We start from the raw sequence: 21,997 nt of genomic DNA on the forward strand, positions 1-21,997 counted from the left end.
AATAAATTTGTAACTCTTAAATATCATATATATGATATGTTTATGCAATGCATTGAAGTTTTATTAAACTAGAATCACGGTACACATTTTCATTATTGACTTTCTCTCTCTTAATATATTATAAATACTTCACAACATTAAATGTTTAAAACAAAAACCAAAAAAACCAACATGATTTTAAAAGCTCTCTGATGTCCACCACACAGAAATAAATTTTCACTTACTTCAGCTAAAAGTAAGTAAAGTAAAAATCGGTGAAATAAAACTGTAAACAACATGATTTCCAATATCAAAATTACAAATACTCATTAAATGTGTGACATTTTCAATCTCACAAGCAATTAAAGAAATGCATATGAGAAGAGCAAGCAGATGCTTTTTTCCTTTTTATTTATTTATTTATTTATTTATTTATTTATTTATTTATTTTTTGTCTGCTTAGCAAGTTGCAAAAAATCTTCAATATGATTACACTCAGTGTTGGCCAGGATCAGGGAAGTGAGCAGTCAAACCAACTGCTGCCTGAGGGCGTCAATGAGGGTGACTTTTCTCTGAACCACTTGGCAATGTGTTCCCCAAACAATTTCTGCGTGGCATTTAAGAGACCATTTCTGCGTGGCATTCCTGGCGACCCCGAGAACCAGGCCCTGAATTATCCCCGGAATAGTGAAGAGCTGACTTACATACCACATAGATCCAGTTCTTATGTCTCTGAACCATAGATGTTAAGGCCCACCATCTGCCAATGGCTAAATACTGATGGAGGATCAAGATCAAGGGGCCGCATGATGGATCTTGTAACATCCCCCTCCTCCCCACTGGCAGGCAGAGGTCACAGAGATACTTGCAGGACTGAGCGGTGCCCGAGAACTGGGACAAGCCCCGAACATCCATTTCCTCCACGCGCCACACTCGCTCACTTGATGTGGCCTACAGAGCGGTCTTTCCTGGATAATAATAGGCTTACATCATTCAAAGCAGATCACTGGGCCCAGATAGGAAAGATCTACTACATGCGCGTCTGAAGGCCAGATGGTGCAGCAAACAGAGATGTGCTTGTTGGAACTCATTTTAATGTGATCCCCCAAACCTAAGCCATATGGTAGAGGCTTCCCTGGCTGGCTGGCATAAGGAACTGGGCATCTGAAACTCATAAACAAGTCACAGAATGTAGAAGGAAGAGAATGATGGAGAGGGCTTGATTCTGGTTCACTTGGACCATGAAACGAATGTCACGAAAAAAGAAAAAATGTCTGTGACTTTTTTTTTTTTTTTGGCAAAACAAAACATTTCTGTTTTAAAATAGATGTGTCATTTTTTAACGCCGGAACAGCTTGTTCCTCTAAAGATTTGGCTCTTAATGCTAGGTGGAAAATCTTGTCGTTTAAAAACCATAATGCACCTCTTTCAAACCTCAGAGACTGGAAGTACGCACACTGTGGCTTTTAGAGGAAGAATGGATGTGGAGGGCACATTCTGGGGCTAAAAACTCTCATTTAGTAAAAGTCACTCAGCTAGAAGTCTCCGGAACAGGGTTATAAAGGAAGAATTGACACATGAGAATACGGATGCACTTCCCCGAGGTGCTGCCATCTTCTGATAGCATCACATTGTTTTTGTTAGCATGCGTGGCAGGATAAATTCAGTCTTCCACTCAGAAAGTAGTTCACTAGACCTATATTATAATGTGCATTTATCCTAAAGTCTTAGACCCAGGGGAAACTTGAGTTCTTATTAGCTCACTAGAGGCCCAGTGCATGAAATTTGTGCATGGGGGGAAGGGAGAAGTGTTCCTCAGCCTGGCCTGCACCCTTTCCAATCTGGGACCCCTCGGGGGATCAGGCCTAAACCAGTAGTTGGACATCCCTCTCACAATATGGAACTGCTGGCTTCTAACCACTCGCCTGCCTGCCTGATTGTCCCTAACTGCTTCTGCCTGCCAGCCTGATCATCCCCTAACCATTCCCCTGCCAGCCTGACACCTAACTGGTCCCCTGCTGGCCCAATCGCCCACAACTACCCTCTCCCCTGCTGGCCTTATCACCTGCAACTGCCCTCCCCTGCCAGCCTGGCTGCCTGCAACTGCCCTCCCCTGCTGGCCATCTTGTGATGATGTCATGTGAAGGCATCCCCCAATACCACCTAGGCTTTTATTATGTAGGATACTAGAAGTCCAATAAATGAAAAATGTGCACTTTGGGGGAGGGAGGGTGTGTCCCTCAGCCTGGCCTGCACCCTCTCACAGTCCAGGAGCCCTCAGCAGTAGGACATGCTATCCTTAGTGCTGTTGCAGAGATGGGAGAGGCTTCTGCCTCCGCTGCTGCACTTGTGAGCCGTTAGCCCAGCTTCTGGCTGAGCAGTGCTCACCCTGTGGGAGTGCACTGACCACCAGGGGGCAGCTCCTGCATTGAGTGACTGCCCCTGGTGGTCAATGCGTATAATAGCAACTGGTCTTTCCGCCATTCTGTCGATTTGCACATTAGCCTTTTATTATATAGGATGAGGAGAGTACATTACTTTTATCATTTTATTTTTTTAATTGAATCTATTGGGGTGATATTGGTTAATAACTTTACACAGGTTTCAGGTGTACACTCACAAAACACTGACTGAGTTGAGCTGCATAAGGCCAAAGGAACTAACAATCCATTAAAACCTATCTTTATGCCCTAAAGGGCCAGTTACCACCAACTGAGAAAAACAGATCATGATGTAGCTAATTAAGTAATTATAATCTTAAAAGCACACTGTGATTAAATGAAAAAGTAGATTTCAAAGGTCACATTTGTAAGAAGAAGAAAGAACACAGGGTACTCCAATTCCACCCAGCCTTCACTGAGCCACACCCCCACACCATGGAGAGCAGGTGCTGTGAGGGATTAAAAGGACAAGGCATTTTAGCATCTGGAAATTCAAAAACATTTCCATGAGCTTTCAAGCAATCAGACATTATGCATCACTTTCAATTTATCTTCAGGAAGACAAAACCATTATGAAGTTGTAAGATCATTTCAAGGAAGCTTTTCCAAGCTTTCATTTTATTTAGTTAATCTGCACTTGAGGATATTTTTCCATTGATTTTTTTTTTTTTTTTTTTTTTTTAAGAGAGAGTAGAAGGAAGAGGGAGAGAGAAAGACAGGGAGAGAAACATCGATTTGAGAGAGAGAGACGTCAGTTGGTTGTCTCACATACCAGAGCTAGGGATCAAACCTGCAGCCAAGGTACATGCCCTTGACCAGAATCGAACCCAGGACCCTACAGTTCTCTGGATGGTGCTCTATCCACTGAGCCAAACCAGCTAAGGCCTGTTCCAAGCTTTCAAACATCCCATTTAAACCTGTTACAAAATGGTTCCACGCTGCCCCATGCCAAGCCTATGTGACAAATTGAAAGGCTCATAATGACCTAAAAATGAGACAAACCTCAGCAGCTTTTTTGTTTCGTGTTGGGTGTTTGTGTGGTTGTATGTTTTATACACTCTCAGCTATCGGGACTGGCTCTGTCCTCAAGACTGGCTTTGTCACACAATACGAATTTCCCGAGAGCTAAGTATGAAACAACTTTCAGCCTCCCTTTGTGGTAGCCTCTAAGAGAACAGAAAATCTCTCTCAATGCAGCCAATTTCACCAGCTCCACTGTTCTCCCCAGCCCTCCCTGTTCACAAGCCAACGGAAGGGGGCAGAAACACCTATCTTCTCTGCCAGCCCTGCCTCCTTCCGATGGCTCCTATACCTGTGAACTCCCAGCCAGCCTGAAAAAGTGTCTGTCACTTTCTCTGCCTAAAGAAGCTACAAACCAGGAAGCAGCCAGACACTGCAATCTCCCTCAGCTTTGAAGAGGCGAGAGCACCACAACCCAGCACCCATCTGTATGACCCATGTAATAATGTATGCAGAAAATTAAAACAGAGAATTAAAAATATATATTTCTGCCAAAACCAGTTTGGCTCAGCGGTAGAGCGTCGGTCTGCGGACTGAGAGGTCTGGGGTTCAATTCTGGTCAAGGGCATGTACATTGGTTGCAGGCACATCCCCAGTGGGGGGTGTGCAGGAGGCAGCTGGTCGATGTTTCTCTCTCATCGACATTTCTAGCTCTCTATCTCTCTCCCTCCCTCTCTGTAAAAAATCAATAAAATATATTTAAAAAAAAAAAAATATATATATATATATATATATATATATATATATATATATATATATATATATAATTTCTAAACTCAAATGTAATCTAATTAGCAGCATGTGCCCAGGCCAGTTATTTTCTAAACATCCCTCTTGTTTTCTAATGTTTCAACTGAGGTCGTATGCGTTTTCGGCAAGCACCATAGATGTAATTTGCTTTCCCAATGCACTATATTTGGGGATACAGGATATTGTCATGGCTTATTACTGGCAATGTTAACCTTGATCACTTGGTAACGGTGGCATCTGCTGGGTTTCTCCACTGTGAAGTGCTATTTTTCTGTTTATAATTAATAAGTGTCATGTAGGGAGATATTCTTAGATGTTTCTCATCATACTTTCACTTACTAATCTGAGTCTCCGTGGATGGTTCTTGACTACAATTATTACTATGCTGTTTGCCCTGTGGCAATCTCCTGTTTATTTCTCTCACTCTTTCTCCATTTAGTAATTGGAATTTTACTGCCAAGAGAAGCTGTTCCTTCTCCTGCTTATTTATTTGTTCAAGTATTTATGTCAGCATGAATTGTGGATATTTCAGTTTAAGGATTCTATCCCTGTATTATTGACATAATGGGAGTTTTAATCCTGGTGATAATTCTGAGATTATGCCCATTTTGCAGACTAGGGAAATGAGGCAGGAAGAGGTTAAAAACTGGGCATTAAGGTTACTCAGCAAGTCAGCAAAAGAGAAGCAAAGCCAGCCAGACCAACTGACAAGTTCAAGGTCTTAACTGCCAAATGACCCAACCTCTAGGGGAAACAAAGTGATGGCTTCTCAATGAGCAAAGGGAGGCAGAACATGGTCCACCAACTAGTAGGCACATATTTGGAAAGAAAAAGAGAAAAAGATTATCTCAAGCTCTTCACCTTAACAAGCAGAATTGCCTGCTCCCACATTACTTACCACCTTCCCAGCCAACCACCGCCACACCAGAGTGGACATACCACAACCGTGCCCACCAAGGTGCTTCGTGGGGACTCGGCAATTCTACGCACACACAGCGTGCTGACGGCCAACGGGAATAACGAGCCACATTAGTGACCTAAATGAAGCTTTAAAAACGAAGCTGTTTCAGAGGTCATTCAACTTTAATAAGATTTCACTTTCACAACTACAAAATCTGCTTTGGCCTACAATTTACTTGGGCTGTTAAAATGATCAAGGTTCTCATTATGAGCATCTGCTCAGTAAAAATGATTCAGATTTTAATTCAGACAAGCACCACTACCCTGGAGGAAGCATCTTACTGCCTCATGACTTTTTATTTTCAATCCTCACCTGAGGATATTTTTTCCATTGAATTTTTATAGAGAGGGAATGAAGGGAGAGGAGAGAGAAGAGAAAGAAAGGGAAGAGAGAGGGAGGGAGGGAGGAAGATGCATCAATTGGTTGCTTCTCTGAACATGCCCTGACAGGGGCTGGAGACAAAATGAGGCACGTGCCCTTGGCTAGAAATTGAACCCGTGACCCTTCAGTCCATGGGCTGACACTCTAACTGCCTTAGTTTGGAAGTTAGTCTGTCAGGGTCCTGATAACTTTTATGTTCATTATCATGCCTAACTTTCCTTCTGATTTTCCCACATCATTCACAAAACATCATCATCATCATCATCATCATCATTATTATTATTATTATTTAATCTAAAAGATGTTCAGAGTCTAATGTCTCAGTCTCAGTTGACTGAAGCATATCTTGTGCTCACACTTCAAATGAATCAGCATGGGTTTCTATTTTCTTTAAAAGTGAATTATGCAAGGTATTTCAGACTCCTCTCCTTCACAACCTTCCAAAACGTTACATAGGCTAACTTTCTAGGACTTTGCCACACTCTCTCTTCACACAAGTTGCTGAACTGCTGGTCTCATGGGCAGATGATGGGCCCCGATATAATGATAGGTTAAAAACAGTCTTTTTGTATAAAGACTAACACACAGGGCCTTGTGCTACGTGAAACAAGTCAGACAAAGACCAAGAGCGCATAATCTCACGTATAGGTGGAGTCCAATTTAAAAAGACAATCAAGCACATAGACACACATAACAATTGTTGATTGCCTCGGAAGTAGAGAGGGGGTAGAAGTGGGTGAAGGGGGTCAAAAGGTACAAACTTGCAGTTATAAAATAAATGAGTCATGACTGTGGTTAGTAATACTGTATTTCATACGGAAAAGTTGCTAAGAGAGTAAAACTTAAAAGTTCCATCGTAAGAAAACAATTTTATAACTACGTGTGGTGATGGATAGTAATCAGACTTATTATGGCCATCATTTTGAGAAATTTACATAGATTGAAATATTATACATAGGAAACTAACAGACTATATGTCAATCAATCATACCGCAATTGAAACAAAAACACCAGAGGATGGGGGAATTACACAGCATGAAAAGTTGCCATAGTCCACACTTCCCTCCTGATTTTGTGAACCGAGCCACCAGCTACGATCACCCCAAGTCTCACCAGAGTGGTCACCTGGAACCAGAGGTTCCCTGGAAAGAAAAGAGCCAAGACTCCCCACGCGCCCTCAAAGACGAAAGTCATCCCCATTTTTCTCCTGCCATCCCAGCGGGTTTGACAGGAGAATGCAGGAGGGAGGGGCCCAGAAAGAGGCAAAGGCAGGCATTTCAGCAGCCGGGAGAGAGAGAAAAGGAAGGGACCACAGAAGCTGCCAGGATGGCAGGAACACCAGAACTATTGGCCAGGGGAGCTGGCAGGCACCCCAAGATCCTGTCAGGTGTCAAGTCTGAGATTGTGGTCCCAGAATGTAGTCAGTTGCCTTAGCAACAGTAGCTCTATCCAAGGTGATAAATTACCCTGCTCTCTAACAAATTCAGTTCATTTCTTAAACAATTAGATCCTGGAAAAAATATGAGAACAAGAAAATCCAACCAGTGCACGGAGGGGACAAATCAATCACTGGGTTTGCCTTGAAGTCCCTGGGCCGGGGAGAAATGAGAGAGACTTGGGTTGGGGGACACGGGCAGGGGCAGGATATACAGCTAGCTAGTGTATCCAAAACTTCCAATTAAATAATAAGAAAACAGACTAATAAAAAATTTTTAAAAAGCCACTTGAAAGATTTCCAAATCCCTTTCTGATCATCCTAAATTCCCATTATTCCCTACCCGCTTCTCTCCCCACTTTACTTCATAGGACCTGACAGTTATTAATTCTTTGATTTCTGTTCCTGTCTGTTCCACTAGACTTCAAGCTTCATTCCCCATGGTATCCCTAGAATGAGAGTCCTGCATGGAACACAATAGGCCTGCAATAATATGTCTCCTAAGTTTCTAACATCCTGGCTCACATATCTCATAGTACATTATAGAATACTAGAGGCCCAATGCACAAAATACATGCACAGGTAGGGTCCCTAGTGGCTGCTGGCCGAGGCCTTCTTTTGTTCCGTGCCGCCCCCCCTGGTGGTCAGTGCACGTCATAGCGAGCAATTGAACTCCCGGTCAGTCGAACTCCTGAGGGAACACTTTGCATATTAGGATTTTATATATATAGAGAGAATATATATATATATTATATATGTATATATGTATATATATATATATATGTATGTATGTATATATATATATATATGTATTTCATGCTTAATGGGAAAATTAGAAGCATTTTTAGCAAAACTGGGACTAAGGCAAGAAGGATCATAATAGCAAGTATTTAAAATTGTTTTGGATATGCTAGTCAATATAATTATTAAAATAAATTTGATAAAAATCATGATTTCATACCTGAAAACCCAAGGAAATCAACAGAGAAATTACAACAAACAATAACAGAATGTGTTTAGGTTTCTGGGAATAAATTCAACCCACAGGAAGCAATAGCCTATCTGTTTAAAAACCATCCAATCAAGTCAGCCAATCAGGTAGAAAATATAATGGGGAAAAATCCTATTTGCAATAGCAATAAAAGGGACAAAATACTTAGCAATTAAAGGGAACATGTAGGGTCCATATGCTTCAAAATACTCTCAAGGGATACACGGGAACACTGAAGTGCATTGAAAGATGAATAATTATGCCCCTGTTCTTAAAAAGGATGTCATTCATATGTCAATTCTTAAGTAATGTGCATATATTTAAGGCAATCCTTTTTTTTTTTTTAAGCCGATACGGTGGTGGCAGCTGTGGTATTTTTAAGAACTAGACAAGCTGGCTCTAAACTTTTTATGGAAACAACCATCTGGGAATGGCCCAAACGAAGCAGGACTGAGGTCAATCAGGGTGCAACGGCCTCACCAAATACTAAGGCATATTGGAAAGTGACAATACATAAAATACTGTAATTCTCAAACATGAATAGGCTGACAAACTCGATGAAACAGAAAAGACCGAGTCAGACACAAATACTTCACTGAGTGTGCAACGAAGGCATTGCCACAGCAGTAGGGACGGTGGATTAGTCAATGGTGTTGGAAAATGCAGTACGAAAATGCAGATGGGCACTGTTCTCACTCCTTACACCAAATTCCCGGTCAAGCAAAAATTCTAATATAAAAATAAAACAGCATAATCGTTGTACATAATTAAAACAAAAATAAAGCAGTTGCCAAAACCAGTTTGGCTAGTGGATAGAGCATTGGCCTGCGGACTGAAAGGTCCCAGGTTCGATTCTGGTCAGGGGCATGTACCTTGGTTGTGGGCACATCCCCAGTAGGGGGTGCAAGAGGCAGCTGATCGATGATGATTCTCTCTCATCGGTGTTTTTTTTTTTTGTTTTTTTTAATATATTTTATTGATTTTTTATAGAGAGGTGGAGAGAGGGATAGAGAGCTAGAAACATCGATGAGAGAGAAACATCGACCAGCTGCCTCTTGCACACCCCCTACCAGGGATGTGCCCACAACCAATGTACGTGCCCTTGACCTTAATCAAACCTAGGACCTTTCAGTCCGTAGACCGACGCTCTACCACTGAGCCAAACCGGTTTCGGCTCTCATCGGTGTTTCTAACTCTCTCTCTCTACCCCTCTCTCGTCCTCTCTGTAAAAAAATTAAATTTAATTTAATTTAACTTAATTTAATTTAATTTAATTTAATTTTTAAAATAAAGCACAGTGATGGAAGTTTTAAAGCTGAACTGGGGCCATATTGCCCAACTACAGGAAATCACTAAACCTCACTGAACTGTACACTTTAAATGAGTGAACTTTATGGTATGTAATTTCAATAAAGCTGTTTAAAAATAAAGCTATAACATTATTTGAAAACATGGGTGCTTTTTAAATAATCTTGGAATGGAAAGGAACTCCTCTTAAGTATGGATGATAATACAGAGCTCCGAATCTTTAAAGATTGGCAACTTGACTACATAAAAATAAAAAATTTCAGCACAGAATAAAACACCCTGAATAGCTCAAAGGATAACTGAAAAATTAGCAAAGGTGATTACCGTTAATAGACAAACAACTGCTAGAAATCAATAAGAAAAAGAACCCATAACGGACAAAAATGGGAAGAGCACATAATTTTCAGTAAAGAAAATGCAACTGCTCTTATCCATGTGAAATGATGCTCAACCTCACTTAAAATAGGAGAAATTAAAATTACGAGGTACCATTCTCCCCCCCCCCGCCCACCCCCCCACCCCCCCACCCCCCCACCCCCCGCCCCTAGCCAATTGCAAATGCAAAGTTTGATAACAGAGCGAGTCCTCAAAGGTATAAACCGCCACTCCCAAACATCACCAGGGGTGGTGTTCACGGATCCACCGAGCCATTTTCCACCCACAGTCTTTGCTTTTATTGAACAGCTCATGGACACAGATATTCCTCCGCAGCATGTTTAAAAGAGCAAAATATTAGAAACACCCTAAATTGTTCATCAAGAGAGTTAGGAGCTGAGCTGATCCGTGAAGAGGTCAATTGGGACAAAAAGCCAAATTGAAGGTAATAGTTAAGGCTTGAATCACTCACTGTGATAAAGAGGCAAAACAAGAATCGGGTGCCATTTTCCCCTAAGATACAGCACAAGGTGAGGGGAGATCCATCAGTGTAGTTGGCAGAGAGGGGTGTGTGAAAGGTGCCAATAACGGAAAAGTCCTGAGCACTGACTCACAGTGGAGAAAAGCATCCGCAAGCCCTCTCCTGTGACAAGGGGAACTCCACAGAGGTGCCTGAGAAGGGCCCTGGCCAGAGCCCCTTACTAAGGAGGCCTGAGGATGGAGGTGCCTGGGCGAGGTGTGCAGACAGGAGAAAGGGCATGGTGGCCCCAGAGCCTATGACTATGCACAGGGTCTGGGGTGGGGAGGACAGCTTTTACCGAGTGAGGCCTGTGCTCTGGGCTGGAAGATCACACGGAGGATCTTGGCCTGCAGAGGAATCTTTAGAAGTATGTCCTGGTTTATCCACACAAAAGAGCACTCCAGTGACATCAGAAATAAAGAGATAGGTCTTGCGTGTATTGATCAAGAGCCATTTCCAAGTGAAAGAAGCAAAGTTAGTAACAGGTCACAACAAGAATATAGCAATGTGTCCTTGCTACACATTGCTACTACAGTGAAGTTGTTTTTAAACAAGACTACTTAAAATAACATGCATATACCTATAGGTACCTATAAACATATGTGCGCCAACACATGTATAGAACATACAAGAAGCCAGGACAAGGGTTGGTCAGGAGGATGGCAGATGTCAGAAAGACCTTTGTCACTACGGGGCCAGCACGCATCTCTATGGATACACATGAACCTTCCAAATCTGACCTCAGGGGTACTTATTAACAATTCAAAACTAGTTTGTTTAAAGAAACAACGTTAACATGGAAGTTACCTCTAAAGGAAAGGCAGTAACTACAATCTCAAGTGGCCAGGTTATTATAACCAACACAATTCACAATACCCAGCTAACCTCCCCTGGGGCGGGGCTGGAGGGCGCCTGTCCCCACATCCCAATTCTGGTGCTTGAATTCTCTCGATCAATATATTCCAAGCACAGAGTTTAATTCTGTGGTCGCCTCTCACAAGTGGGTCTATCAATTCTTTTTTGGAATCTCAAATGCGAGGCGCTGTATAATTATGAAGTATTACTGCTATGATTTGTGTGCCCAAATGTTGGTCAATTCTAAATAACATGCATCATTGTGATAATTTCTCTGTCTCCTCTCCTCGTCTCCTGAGCGCGAGGCTGGCGGATGTTTATCTGGCGGGTTCTGGAACAACTGTTATCCAAGTCGGGGGGAAAAAAGGAAACGGTTTCCTCAGCAGCATGTCCAAAAAACAATTATTTTTATGTTGGAGATAAAAATGTGTACTCAAATAATAAAAGTTTTATTTATTTTTTTCTCCCAAGATACAGGACACACGTTTTTGTCTCCTTTTATGATTCTTAATCCCTCCCTACTGGACAACCAGTGTAAATCACATATGGTTTACATTGGAATCTCTCCAGTGTAAGGAATAAGGAAGATGTAATAGGAGGAATTTCTCTGAAGTAAAAATACCGAAATGTTTCCTCACAGACCTATTTTAAGACTCTATGCTTGCACTGAAGAAAGTAATAATCAAAGAATGAAAGAAAGTAAGCGGCGGGAAGAACAACCTTCAGAAAGAAATCCTATCATGTCCTTTTCACTGTGACATAAAGTTCTGATTTAAAAGACACCGAAGCATCTTTGAGCTGGTGACAAGCAGGAACCTTCATTTTGCAGAAGGGGGCAAAGGTCAAATGGCGTGCCCATTGGGGTCACACAGCAACGTAGGGGCCCAGTCCCTCACACGGGTGTCCACCCAGCCCTGGAGTTACTTATTATCTACACAGGCAGAGATTTTTCTCTACAAAATGACACATGGGACAAAGTGTTTAATATAATTCAAAGCTACGAAAGTTACAACTTCCTATCACCTTTAACACCAGCTATAACCTGGACATTACAGGCTATAGTGTCTGTGGTCAATACTGTGATATATGCCATGAGCACTCCCCCTGTCCAGTCACTATGTAGAAATGGAAGTGAAATTTCTTCATGCGGGAGGCAACAAGGGGCCTGTCGGATGGTTTCGTGTGTACCTGGCTGAGAGAGGGGGCTCTAGGTGAGACCTCCGTGGGCACCGCTGCACGTTATCTGCATCAGTTGAGCACCTGCCTTGGCCCCTGTAGGCATCAGTGCCCTCATCTGTACAGGACACTGATGCCTACAGGGGCCAAGGCAGGTGCTCAAGCTGATGCAGAGGTTTCATGCCTCCTTCACCATGTAAGGATTCGGGAAGACCTGTGTAGCATGCAGTAAGTGTGAGCTTCTTTCAGGCATTTACCTCCTGAACTCAGCTGTCCAAGTGCAGCAAGAATGCACCGAAGCACACACTGGGCCTCAACACTGTCAAGGCTTAAATAAGCCAGAGCCAGGATTTTTTGTGAGGGCCTGGTTCTGTCAGCCAATCTGCCCTCAGACCCTGCCATGTCACCTTAGGGCAAAGGTTGGAGGGCACAGGAGAGCACCCCAGAGGCAAGGGGACTTCCTGTATCCTGACAAACTCCACCTGGACTGGACATACTCCCGGAAGCTCAGCAGTGTGGCCAGACCAGCAGTGGCGCTGTGCCAAGCTTCCCACTAAAAAACAAACCCAAGGACTTAGAGTGCATGTAATGGCTCTTTGTACTAAATCACCATCATGAAGTTAAAGAATAGAAGAATAGTCTTCAAGTGTTTTGTATGACAGACCTTAACTTCATAGAGGTCTGCACTGGACTGAATGGTGTTCCTCAAAATTCAAATCTACTGGAACTTCAGAATGTGGCCTTATTTGGAGACTAGAGGCCCAGTGCATGAAAATTCATGCATTGGAGGGGGGCGTCCCTCAGCCCAGCCTGCCCCCTCTCTCACAATCTGGGAGCCCTCAGGCGACCTCTGCAATCAGGGGAAGGCGATGCCCCAGCACATCCCTCTGACCACAGATCACACAAATGTTTGTTTCAAATTGCCCAGACAGAGAAGCTGATAAGGGATTGCAATGGTGATCATAAATACTCACTATCCCAAGTCAGCTTGCTTCATAATCAATGAATGCCCATTTTACCTTCTAAAATAAATCCACACTAATCAATACTACTTTCACCTGTCTTTAAATAGTAAGGATCTGTAATGTTTTTATTAGAAAATAAGACTACTGCTTAAAAAAAAAAAAAAAAAAAAAAAAAAAAAAAAAAAACTAAAAAAAAAACATTTGGAAATCACTGATATTAACTAACTCTATAACTTTTGAAAACTGAAGTCTAGAGCAGACTTATTTTAAGAGATGGAAAATGGTTACCAAAAATACATGCCAGGGTTACTTGTCATCATTTATCCCAAAAGGGCACAGGAGGATTAATTTGGGATATTTTTTTTTAAATCAACATTCTGTCCACACAAAGGAAAAATCCACTTTATACTTTTAACACAGTTTCCCTGGTGATGGGATGGCCCATATTCAATCCTGCCTGCTACCTTTAAATTGATCAGCTAATAAAATTCAGTAGGGTGACATTTTACAGTTACTGCTTCCATAGCAAAGGCTATAATGAATCAAGGTTTCTAAGCAGGCTTTCACCACATCCATATGCACCAGGATCAAACCAAATCACCCTGAAGGGGGAGAATATCACTTATAAAGACAGCAACTTCATTAAAGCACTTCTTTTGTATGTGTATTAAGTAAATAAGACAGTGCAATTACACGAAGGAACATGCATAAATTCACATAGCTAGGGAAGGCATTTCTCCTCCACATATCATACCCCAAGAAAGATTTAAAACCACATTAAATTATACAGTCCCGATACAGTTGATCAACCCCAAATAAACCAGTGAAGCAAACAGCTCTCTTCAACAAGGTACATACCCCAGAAGCAAACTATTAAAAAAAAAAAAAAAAAAAAAAAGTTTAGCAGAAGGATAACTCCTATTGGTCAATAAATTCTAATGGAAGGCTTAATTAAATCTAAATGTATGCCTCACACACACCCACTGCAATTCAACTGCATGACCCTGTTCCTCATCAAGCTTCAGAATCCAGACAGTCTCCCTATGAAATCATGTGTGGGGTTCTTGTTTGTTTGTAACATATTTTTATTGCTTTCAGAGAGGAAGGGAAGGGGAGAGAGATAGAAATATCAATGATAAGAATCATTGATCGAACGCCTCCTGCATGCCCCCTACTGGTTTCAAGCCCACAACCCAGGCTTGAAATGTGCCCTTGACTGGAATCGAACCCCAGACCTTTCAATCCATAGGCCAAAGCTCTATAATAAGGTGTGGGTTTTTTTTTTTAGTCTCAACTGTCACAACTGAAAAACACATTCGGTCAAAGCCACAAGAACTGGACTCTACAAAGTTTATTCTGCTTTTCAAATATCTGTTCTGCCCACACCTATGAATATATTTACACTGAAGAAAATTTTTAGTAGGCACTCTATGTAGATAATTTTCTTAATTCTAATCCAATAAAAAAAATAGTTAAAATATAACCGATTGTAGATCAGAAATAGTCCCACATAGACACATAAATCTATATGCAAACATACACATACTGTCATGCTCTCAAGTGCAGAGAATATGTCAGCCATCACTTCTGGGAGATAGTAATTAGGACTCAGGGAAAGAAAAAGCACCCGACTTTCTTTTCTTCTATTCAATTCTTGTGTGCGTGCAGTATGAAAATGTAAAAGCAAATAAGAATTTCATCAAAATCACACTGAACTTGTACCAACCAAACTTGTGTCCATTTTAATTAATGTAAGCCATGTGAAAATCTGTTATAATGCCATGAAAAGTATAAAAGTTAAAATACAAGGAAATGAAATGCATTTCAACCAATACATACTTAACAGCTGAGGTTGGTCAAATTGACTTTTTAAAAATACATTGGATTCTATTTATAAAACAATTCCAATAGCACATTCACACTATCATCATTTTTCTACCCCCTCACACCTCACATAGTCATTCAGGTGTCTATTCATCCAATGCCATCAGAGTCAGAGACCATCTGAATATCTGATTCAACTAATCGCTAGGTTTCCCCTTACTCATACCCATCCCCACGTAATTCCTAAGCAACCCTGGAATGCCTGTACATTCCATTTCTAAAGCCCTTTAACTGCTAGAAAATGGGTCTTTAAATCAATATGTTCAAGCAGAATGCCCAGCAATTGCAGTAGGCCTAGAAGATGCAAACAAGAATGAGACATGTCTTTCAGCATAAAGATCCAATGTCTGGCACATAGTAGGTGCACAATTAATTCCTGTAGAATGGAATCACTGTGTGAGCAAGTTCACAATCAGAGCAGTGCAATCCAAGAGAAATATAATGCAAGCTACAAATGGAAGGCCCGTTCATAATGTTAAGTTTTCTATAGGCACATTTAAAAAGGTAAAAGAAACATTTAAAAAATGACATTAATTTTAATGTTTTCAATTTAATCCAACTTAAAGAAAATATTTCATTTCCACATACAATGAGTATTATAAAACATTATTAATGAAATATTTTACTTTTTTTGTACTAAGTCTTTGAACTCGAATGTGCATTTTACACATTCTACAAGACATCTCAATTCAGACAAGCACATTTTAAGAGCACAGTAGCCCTGCTATGAAGAACATCATGGCAGAAAGTTCCACTGGGCAATGTGCCTCCTAACAGAGAGAGGTGGTCAGTGTATGTGGGGGCAAGAAGGGATGATGAGGGCAGGAGGCAAGGGCAGTAGAGACAGAGAGATGATGGCAGTCCTGCTTTGCCACGCTGAAGAGTTCCACCTTTATCCTATGGACAACAGGGGGTACGGGTGATGTGATAGAGCTTTCCTTCAGAAGGGTGCCTTCCTGGAGACAGAGTAAGGCATGAATTAGAAAAGAGAAAACCTGGCAGCGGAGAAGATGGGTTGCATTGAACATTATCCTTAAGTTAAAAATCAATGGTAATCTATGGTTTAAAAACAGATTCATAGGCCATGATCAATCCACTGTACAGGGAAGATAAATTATGAAAACAAGGAAAATAAATATATGTTTCACAACACTAAATTTATTATGCAATAAATGGTTCTTTATTCTGAAATTATATTGCTTTGGTGGGGGAGAGAGGACATTAAATGTGTACTTTGAAAATGTCGTGATTGGACAAAATTTTTAAAAAAATCTGCAATACTTATCTTGCTCCCCAAATTCTAAATTTTAGTTTGTAAGAAAACTGCGAAATTCTGGCACCTCTGTTTTAAATTATTTCTGAAATTCATTAAGATGGGCTTAGGTTCAATATGTGCATATTATTCTGTATTCCAATTTTCTTATTTTACTTACACATGCTCATGCACTAATAATACTGACATGACTTTTAAATTAATATAGAGTAATTCAATAAGTATATTATTGTTTAGTCATTCCATGAGCTTTGTATTGGATCTATTTAGTAGTATGAATAACTTTGCCCAAATGAACTCTCTTCCTTCTACCCCCAATTCCATGGGTTATTTCCTCCAGATGCAGTTCCCAATGGGGAATTTATGCGTCAAAAGTAATACAAAGCTTTGTTTTGTGTTTAATTCTTATGATTTATCATCAGACTGTAGCAAAAAGACACATGCAATGCTGCCAACATTTATTAATACCCCAACCAAAAACAGACTATCATTACTTCTGGTCATCTAAGACAAAGCAATCTTAATTTCTCTCTCTTGAATTGCTAGTGAGGGTATGTTCCTGTTCTCTTCACAAAGGTACTGGGCCTTCAAGTCCCTCAATTCATCCCTCTACCCACTTCTAGGGAGGACACTTTTTGAGAAGATTGTGGGTACTGACCTTTGGTATCTCAATTCTTTATATTATAATCATTTAATCTTTTATAATGTCCCATTATTTTTACCTATGCTATGGCACTGAATTTAAAATATATTCCATTGCCTTTAGCTGGGCTATTTTTCTTTTATTCTTCTGACTTGTGTATGATGATTTTCTCCATTACTTCAGTGGTCCTAAGTTTATCTTCCCGATGCAGCTGGATTAAAAAATGGTATTCCATTTTCTTCTAGTTATACTATAGATAAACTAGAGACACAATGCACGAAATTCGTGCAAGAGTAGGCCTTCCGTCCCTGGCTGCTGGCACCAGCTTCCCTCTGGCACCTGGGTCCCGGGCTTCCCTTGCAGCCACAGCTTTGTCAGGGGAAGGTTGTCCAGAAGGTCGTCCAGAATGACGTCTGGTCTAATTAGCATGTGATGCTTTTATTATTATAGACAAGAGGAATCTAACAGCAGAGGCCTTTGCTCCCTGAAATTAATATAGTTTTTAAGCTGCAGAATCATCTGGTATGAATAAAATTAGCTCAGATAGTTCTCAAGGTGGACCGTCCCCATCACAAGTTGACAGATGTCACAAAATAGCTACTCTTCTCCCATCAGAGGGAAGCTGGACACGATTTCTGAGCATCAAAACTTTCAACCCCTCCTTCAAGTCTCTCGATTGGCAATGTTTATATAGACTTCTCAACAAGCTCATACAAAATTAATTTTCAGCAAGAAAGGTCATTGATGGACAACAGCAATCACCTGAAGAGAAACATTCTTGCCAGGGAGTACCCCCCAAAAAATTAAAATGGCTATGGAAACATTTTTGCCTAATTATTTTTCATATATTGGGATTCTCCGGAAAAGAACAATAATTCCCCTGCCCAACAGATGGAAAATGGAGAGAAAAACAAAAACAAAAAAAGCAGCATATATGTAACTGCTTACAAAGTTTAGATTATACTAAAATAACCCAGAAGTTAATTCATTGAAAAATTAACAGTGGTCATCTGAAGGAAGGGAGGATTATGGGTAATTCAAATTTCCTTCTCTAGAGCTCTTTTGTAATGTATACTTGCATTATATAGTTTATATAATTAGCACTTTATACATATATACACAAAGAACATACTTTTATTGTTTTAAAAACTAAACTTGTTTAAAAATAGAGGTAGAAAAGGGTTTGGCATTATATTAAAAATCAAATGCTACTAAAAATCAAGCTAAAGTAACTCAACTTTTATTTAGGCCTCTGCTTACTAAACACAGCACCCCTTTTCATATACAGGAAGTCTCCTATCATCACTATAATAGTAAATCTATCAGAATCATTGTATTAAAATTAAAAGAATTCTCACAATACTAGGAACTTGCAAATTTCCTTTTTCTTTTCTTTTTTTAAAGTCTCTAAAGTGCTTGCAAAAAATAGCTGCAATGAGGTTTACATAAAAATGATGAGATGGTTTTATGGTTTCATTTTTTGTGTGTGTTCCTTTTGTTTGTTTGGGTTTTTTTGTCTATCTGTTAGATAAATACTGAAGCATTTACTGGCAATGTTAAAATGATAAAATATTTAAGATCTCCTTTAAGTACTCTAGCAACAACAAAAGAGTGGGAGGGGAAAATAGATAAAACAAGAACAGAAAATTGGAATTATTGAGTTGGGTGTTGGGTATCCTTATTCTATTCTACTTTATGTACATTCAAAGCTTTTCCATAATACAGTTTATTGAAAATGTGCTATGAAAAATGAAAAGCAATATATACTTCTGCACATATCAAAAATGAAAAGCAATATATACTTCTCCTCATATCATCCAATGTAGCAAAAGTAAACTCATAGCCAAACACTTTTTTGAAACCTCAGGGTGACTATTTCAAAGGGAGCATATGATTGTGTACCTTTTCTTCATGAGGCAAGAGTATGTGCACAGGTAAATCTACCAAGAAAAAGTAAATGTCTTTCATTTGTATCTACAAATTTGATTCAGAAGATTTCAGACTTTCTGAACTTGGCCACCATCAGACCAACAGTCAGCCACCACAACACTACTTGGCTCATGACATTTAAAAACTAAAATACAAAAGAATAAATAAGATACAGACTGACTCAAGCATCAGCAAGATTCTATCTGGGCATCCCATTCGCCATCTTGACACAGAGGACAGGCTACATCTCTAAGAGGACACACCAGTCCAGACCCAGGTCAGCTGCAGGCAAAAAGCCTCAGCACTCAGCAGAAGTTAGGCAACCAATACCAACAGCAATTCTTTTAATAGTTGCAAAGGATGATAGGAATCCCGAGGATCTGGGATCCCCACACTGATGACTTCCTAGTGTATCAGCTTGAACACCACACCTTCCACGTGTGCTCACAAGGCACTCCCAGCTGGAGGGATTCCACCTGCATGATCACCAGTGAGCCTCGCATCTCCCGGGAGAGTTGGTATAGACTGGCTTTCCCCTATTTTACAGATGCAGAAACTTGGAGTCAAAGCTGCTCAAAGATATGCTCTAAAGCAACAGGAGCTTCTGATTCCGAGGACAGTGCTCTTCTCACTGCCCAACCCTCCCCAGGAGCGTGCCTGTGATGGTAAGGAGGAGGCAAGCCCTTCATGAAGAGAAGTGGGGCAGAAAAGAGAGGAAATCAGCTTTAGGCCCAATATTTCCCGGGTTTCGAAACGCCCTCCATGATGTTTGCCCATGACTTTGTGCTGTCTATTCTTTGCCATGACCATGGAGACGCTGACTGCTATTCTGTTTGCATGCATGTTTCCGGGGGCTTGCTTTCTCTGCTTTCTGAGCTCTGACAGAGGCCTCCCAACAACTCACTTGACCTAAGAAACACAGAAATCCTTTTTTATTTATTTATTTTTTTAATATATTTTATTGATTTTACACAGAGAGCAATTGAGAGGGACAGAGAGTCAGAAATGTCGATGAGAGAGAAACATCGACCAGCTGCCTCCTGCACACCCCCCACTGGGGATGTGCCCGCAACCAATGTACATGCCCTTGACCGGAATCGAACCTGGGACCTTTCAGTCCGCAGGCCGACGCTCTATCCACTGAGCCAAACCGGTCCCGGCAGAAATCCTTTTTTAAACCAGGAGGGACTGTCATGGCTGTGGGGATGGGACATTATCTGCTGGTCCTCTCTGTCATTATCAAGATGATACAAAGAAAGAGAAGTTGGCAGAGAAAGAGTCGCAGCCCTCGAGTCCCATGGGTCACTCAAGCTCGTGGGAGAGCAAAGCCTACCTCTCTGACTTCGTGGAGCTGGCCGGAATACTGACTCTTGGTTCTTCGGGCAGCTGCAGGCGACTTGTGATGCGTGACTGTGACAACACCGGGGGCCCCCACACCGAGGTGTCTCTGGCTACAGGGAGACGCAGAATTGGGTGTTCCATGGGGGAGCAAAGTGAGACTTCGGCTTCGGGAGCTTGGAGTAGTCTAGAATAAGCAACAGGTGTCAAAACTCAACAACCAACGTGCAGAACACAGCTAAGTGTTGGCTTCCATTTATTTTGAACCTCCTAATCGTTCCCCTTCATCTGTTTGGAGAAATGAAGGCACAGGGGTGGTAGAACAACACTTCATGCCTTCCCACACTTGCTCACACTCACTCACCTAAGGGACTATTAACCAGCCTTCTGATCTCACCCCCACTGTGTCTCCTGCCCCACACTATGTCCATGAAAAGCTACTCAGAGTCTCCGTTAACACCATGGACTCTCCCGGATCTGCGCCTCCACACATACCAGACCCTCCTCCTAGAATGTCCTACCCTCCTGGCCAGCAAATTTCAGATGAACCTTCGAGACTCAGCTTGGGCCCTGACCGGTTTGGCTCAGTGGACAGAGCATCAGCCTGTGGACTGAAAGGTCCCAGGTTCAATTCCAGTCAAGGGCATGTACCTTGGTTGTGGGCACATCCCCAGTAGGAGGTGTGCAGGAGGCAGCTGATCGATGTTTCTCTCTCATCAATGTTTTTAATTATCCCTCTCTCTTCCTCTTTGTAAAAAAAAAAAAAATCAACAAAATTATATATATATATATATATATATATATATATATATATATATATATATATATAATTTTTTTTAAGACTCAGCTCGGTGTTCTCTGGTGCATGGAGTGTCTCCCTGTGTGTCTCAGTCTCCACACTGCTCTTATTCTACTGCATTAAAATTACATTCATTGTCCAGTTACTTTCTTAAGATGTTCTGTCAAACTCATCTTTATATCCCCAAGACCTGGCACATGATTTATTGTTTATTAATTTCTTTAATACATGTTTGTTGCCTAAATGAGTGTACTGTTATCCACCAAGTAATCTCCATTTTTTAATGCTGTGCTTATGTTTTATCCTATGATAATAAATAATCCAAGCAACAACTTAGTGTATGGTGAAGATGGCATCTCAACTTAGTGGAGATGAATTTTTTTAATACGTGGCACTGAGATAATTGAGCAGCCATCCAAAAAACAAAACTGGGTTCACCTCTTAGATCACAGGACCCCCCCTCCCCGCAAATGGGTCAAAGAGATTTTTAAAAAGCAATAGAAAAAAATGTGTAGCCTTGGGGTAGTAAAGGTCTAACGCCTCCAAATGCAAAAGCCATAAAAGAAAAGCTCAGTAAGTTGAGCTTTTTACCTAAGAACCTAAAAACTTCTGCATGGAAAACAAACAGATTTTAAAGACTTACTCCTACCATCAACAAAGCCGAATGATAAACTAGAAAAACTATTTTCAACTTATTTCCAAAAGGCTCATCATTCTCATTTGTAATTAGGAATATAATTCCTAGGAAGTGATAAGGACTGTAAACTAATTACACTAGGGCAAGATGCATGCAGACGGTTCACAAAAAAAAAGATAAATGACCCTTAAACCAAATGAAAACATGTTCAACTGTACTCATAAGTAAATGTATAAATGTAAAATTCAAGCCACATTTAGATACCATCTTTCACTCAGATTTGCAAAAATCCAAAAGTTTGAGTACACCACCTGTGGACAGGACGACAGACAAACAG

General features: G+C 40.8%; 1 protein-coding gene across 3 annotated transcripts in view; it reads right to left on the reverse strand.

Moving 5' to 3' along the window:
* OSBPL10 (oxysterol binding protein like 10) overlaps nt 1-21,997 on the reverse strand; it is a 196,882-nt gene that overhangs the window by 71,480 nt on the left and 103,405 nt on the right. For 2 of the 3 annotated variants that reach the window (XM_084902489.1, XM_084902488.1), the window contains exon 4: nt 20,220-20,411. The exons of the other annotated variant lie outside the window; for it this stretch is intronic. In XM_084902489.1, the coding sequence (XP_084758615.1) occupies nt 20,220-20,411 (192 nt within the window). The remainder of the gene's footprint in view (nt 1-20,219; nt 20,412-21,997) is intronic. 3 annotated transcript variants of the gene reach the window in all.

Source organism: Pipistrellus hanaki (assembly GCF_964339955.1).
Source record: "Pipistrellus hanaki genome assembly, chromosome: 13".
Lineage (NCBI taxonomy): Eukaryota > Metazoa > Chordata > Mammalia > Chiroptera > Vespertilionidae > Pipistrellus > Pipistrellus hanaki.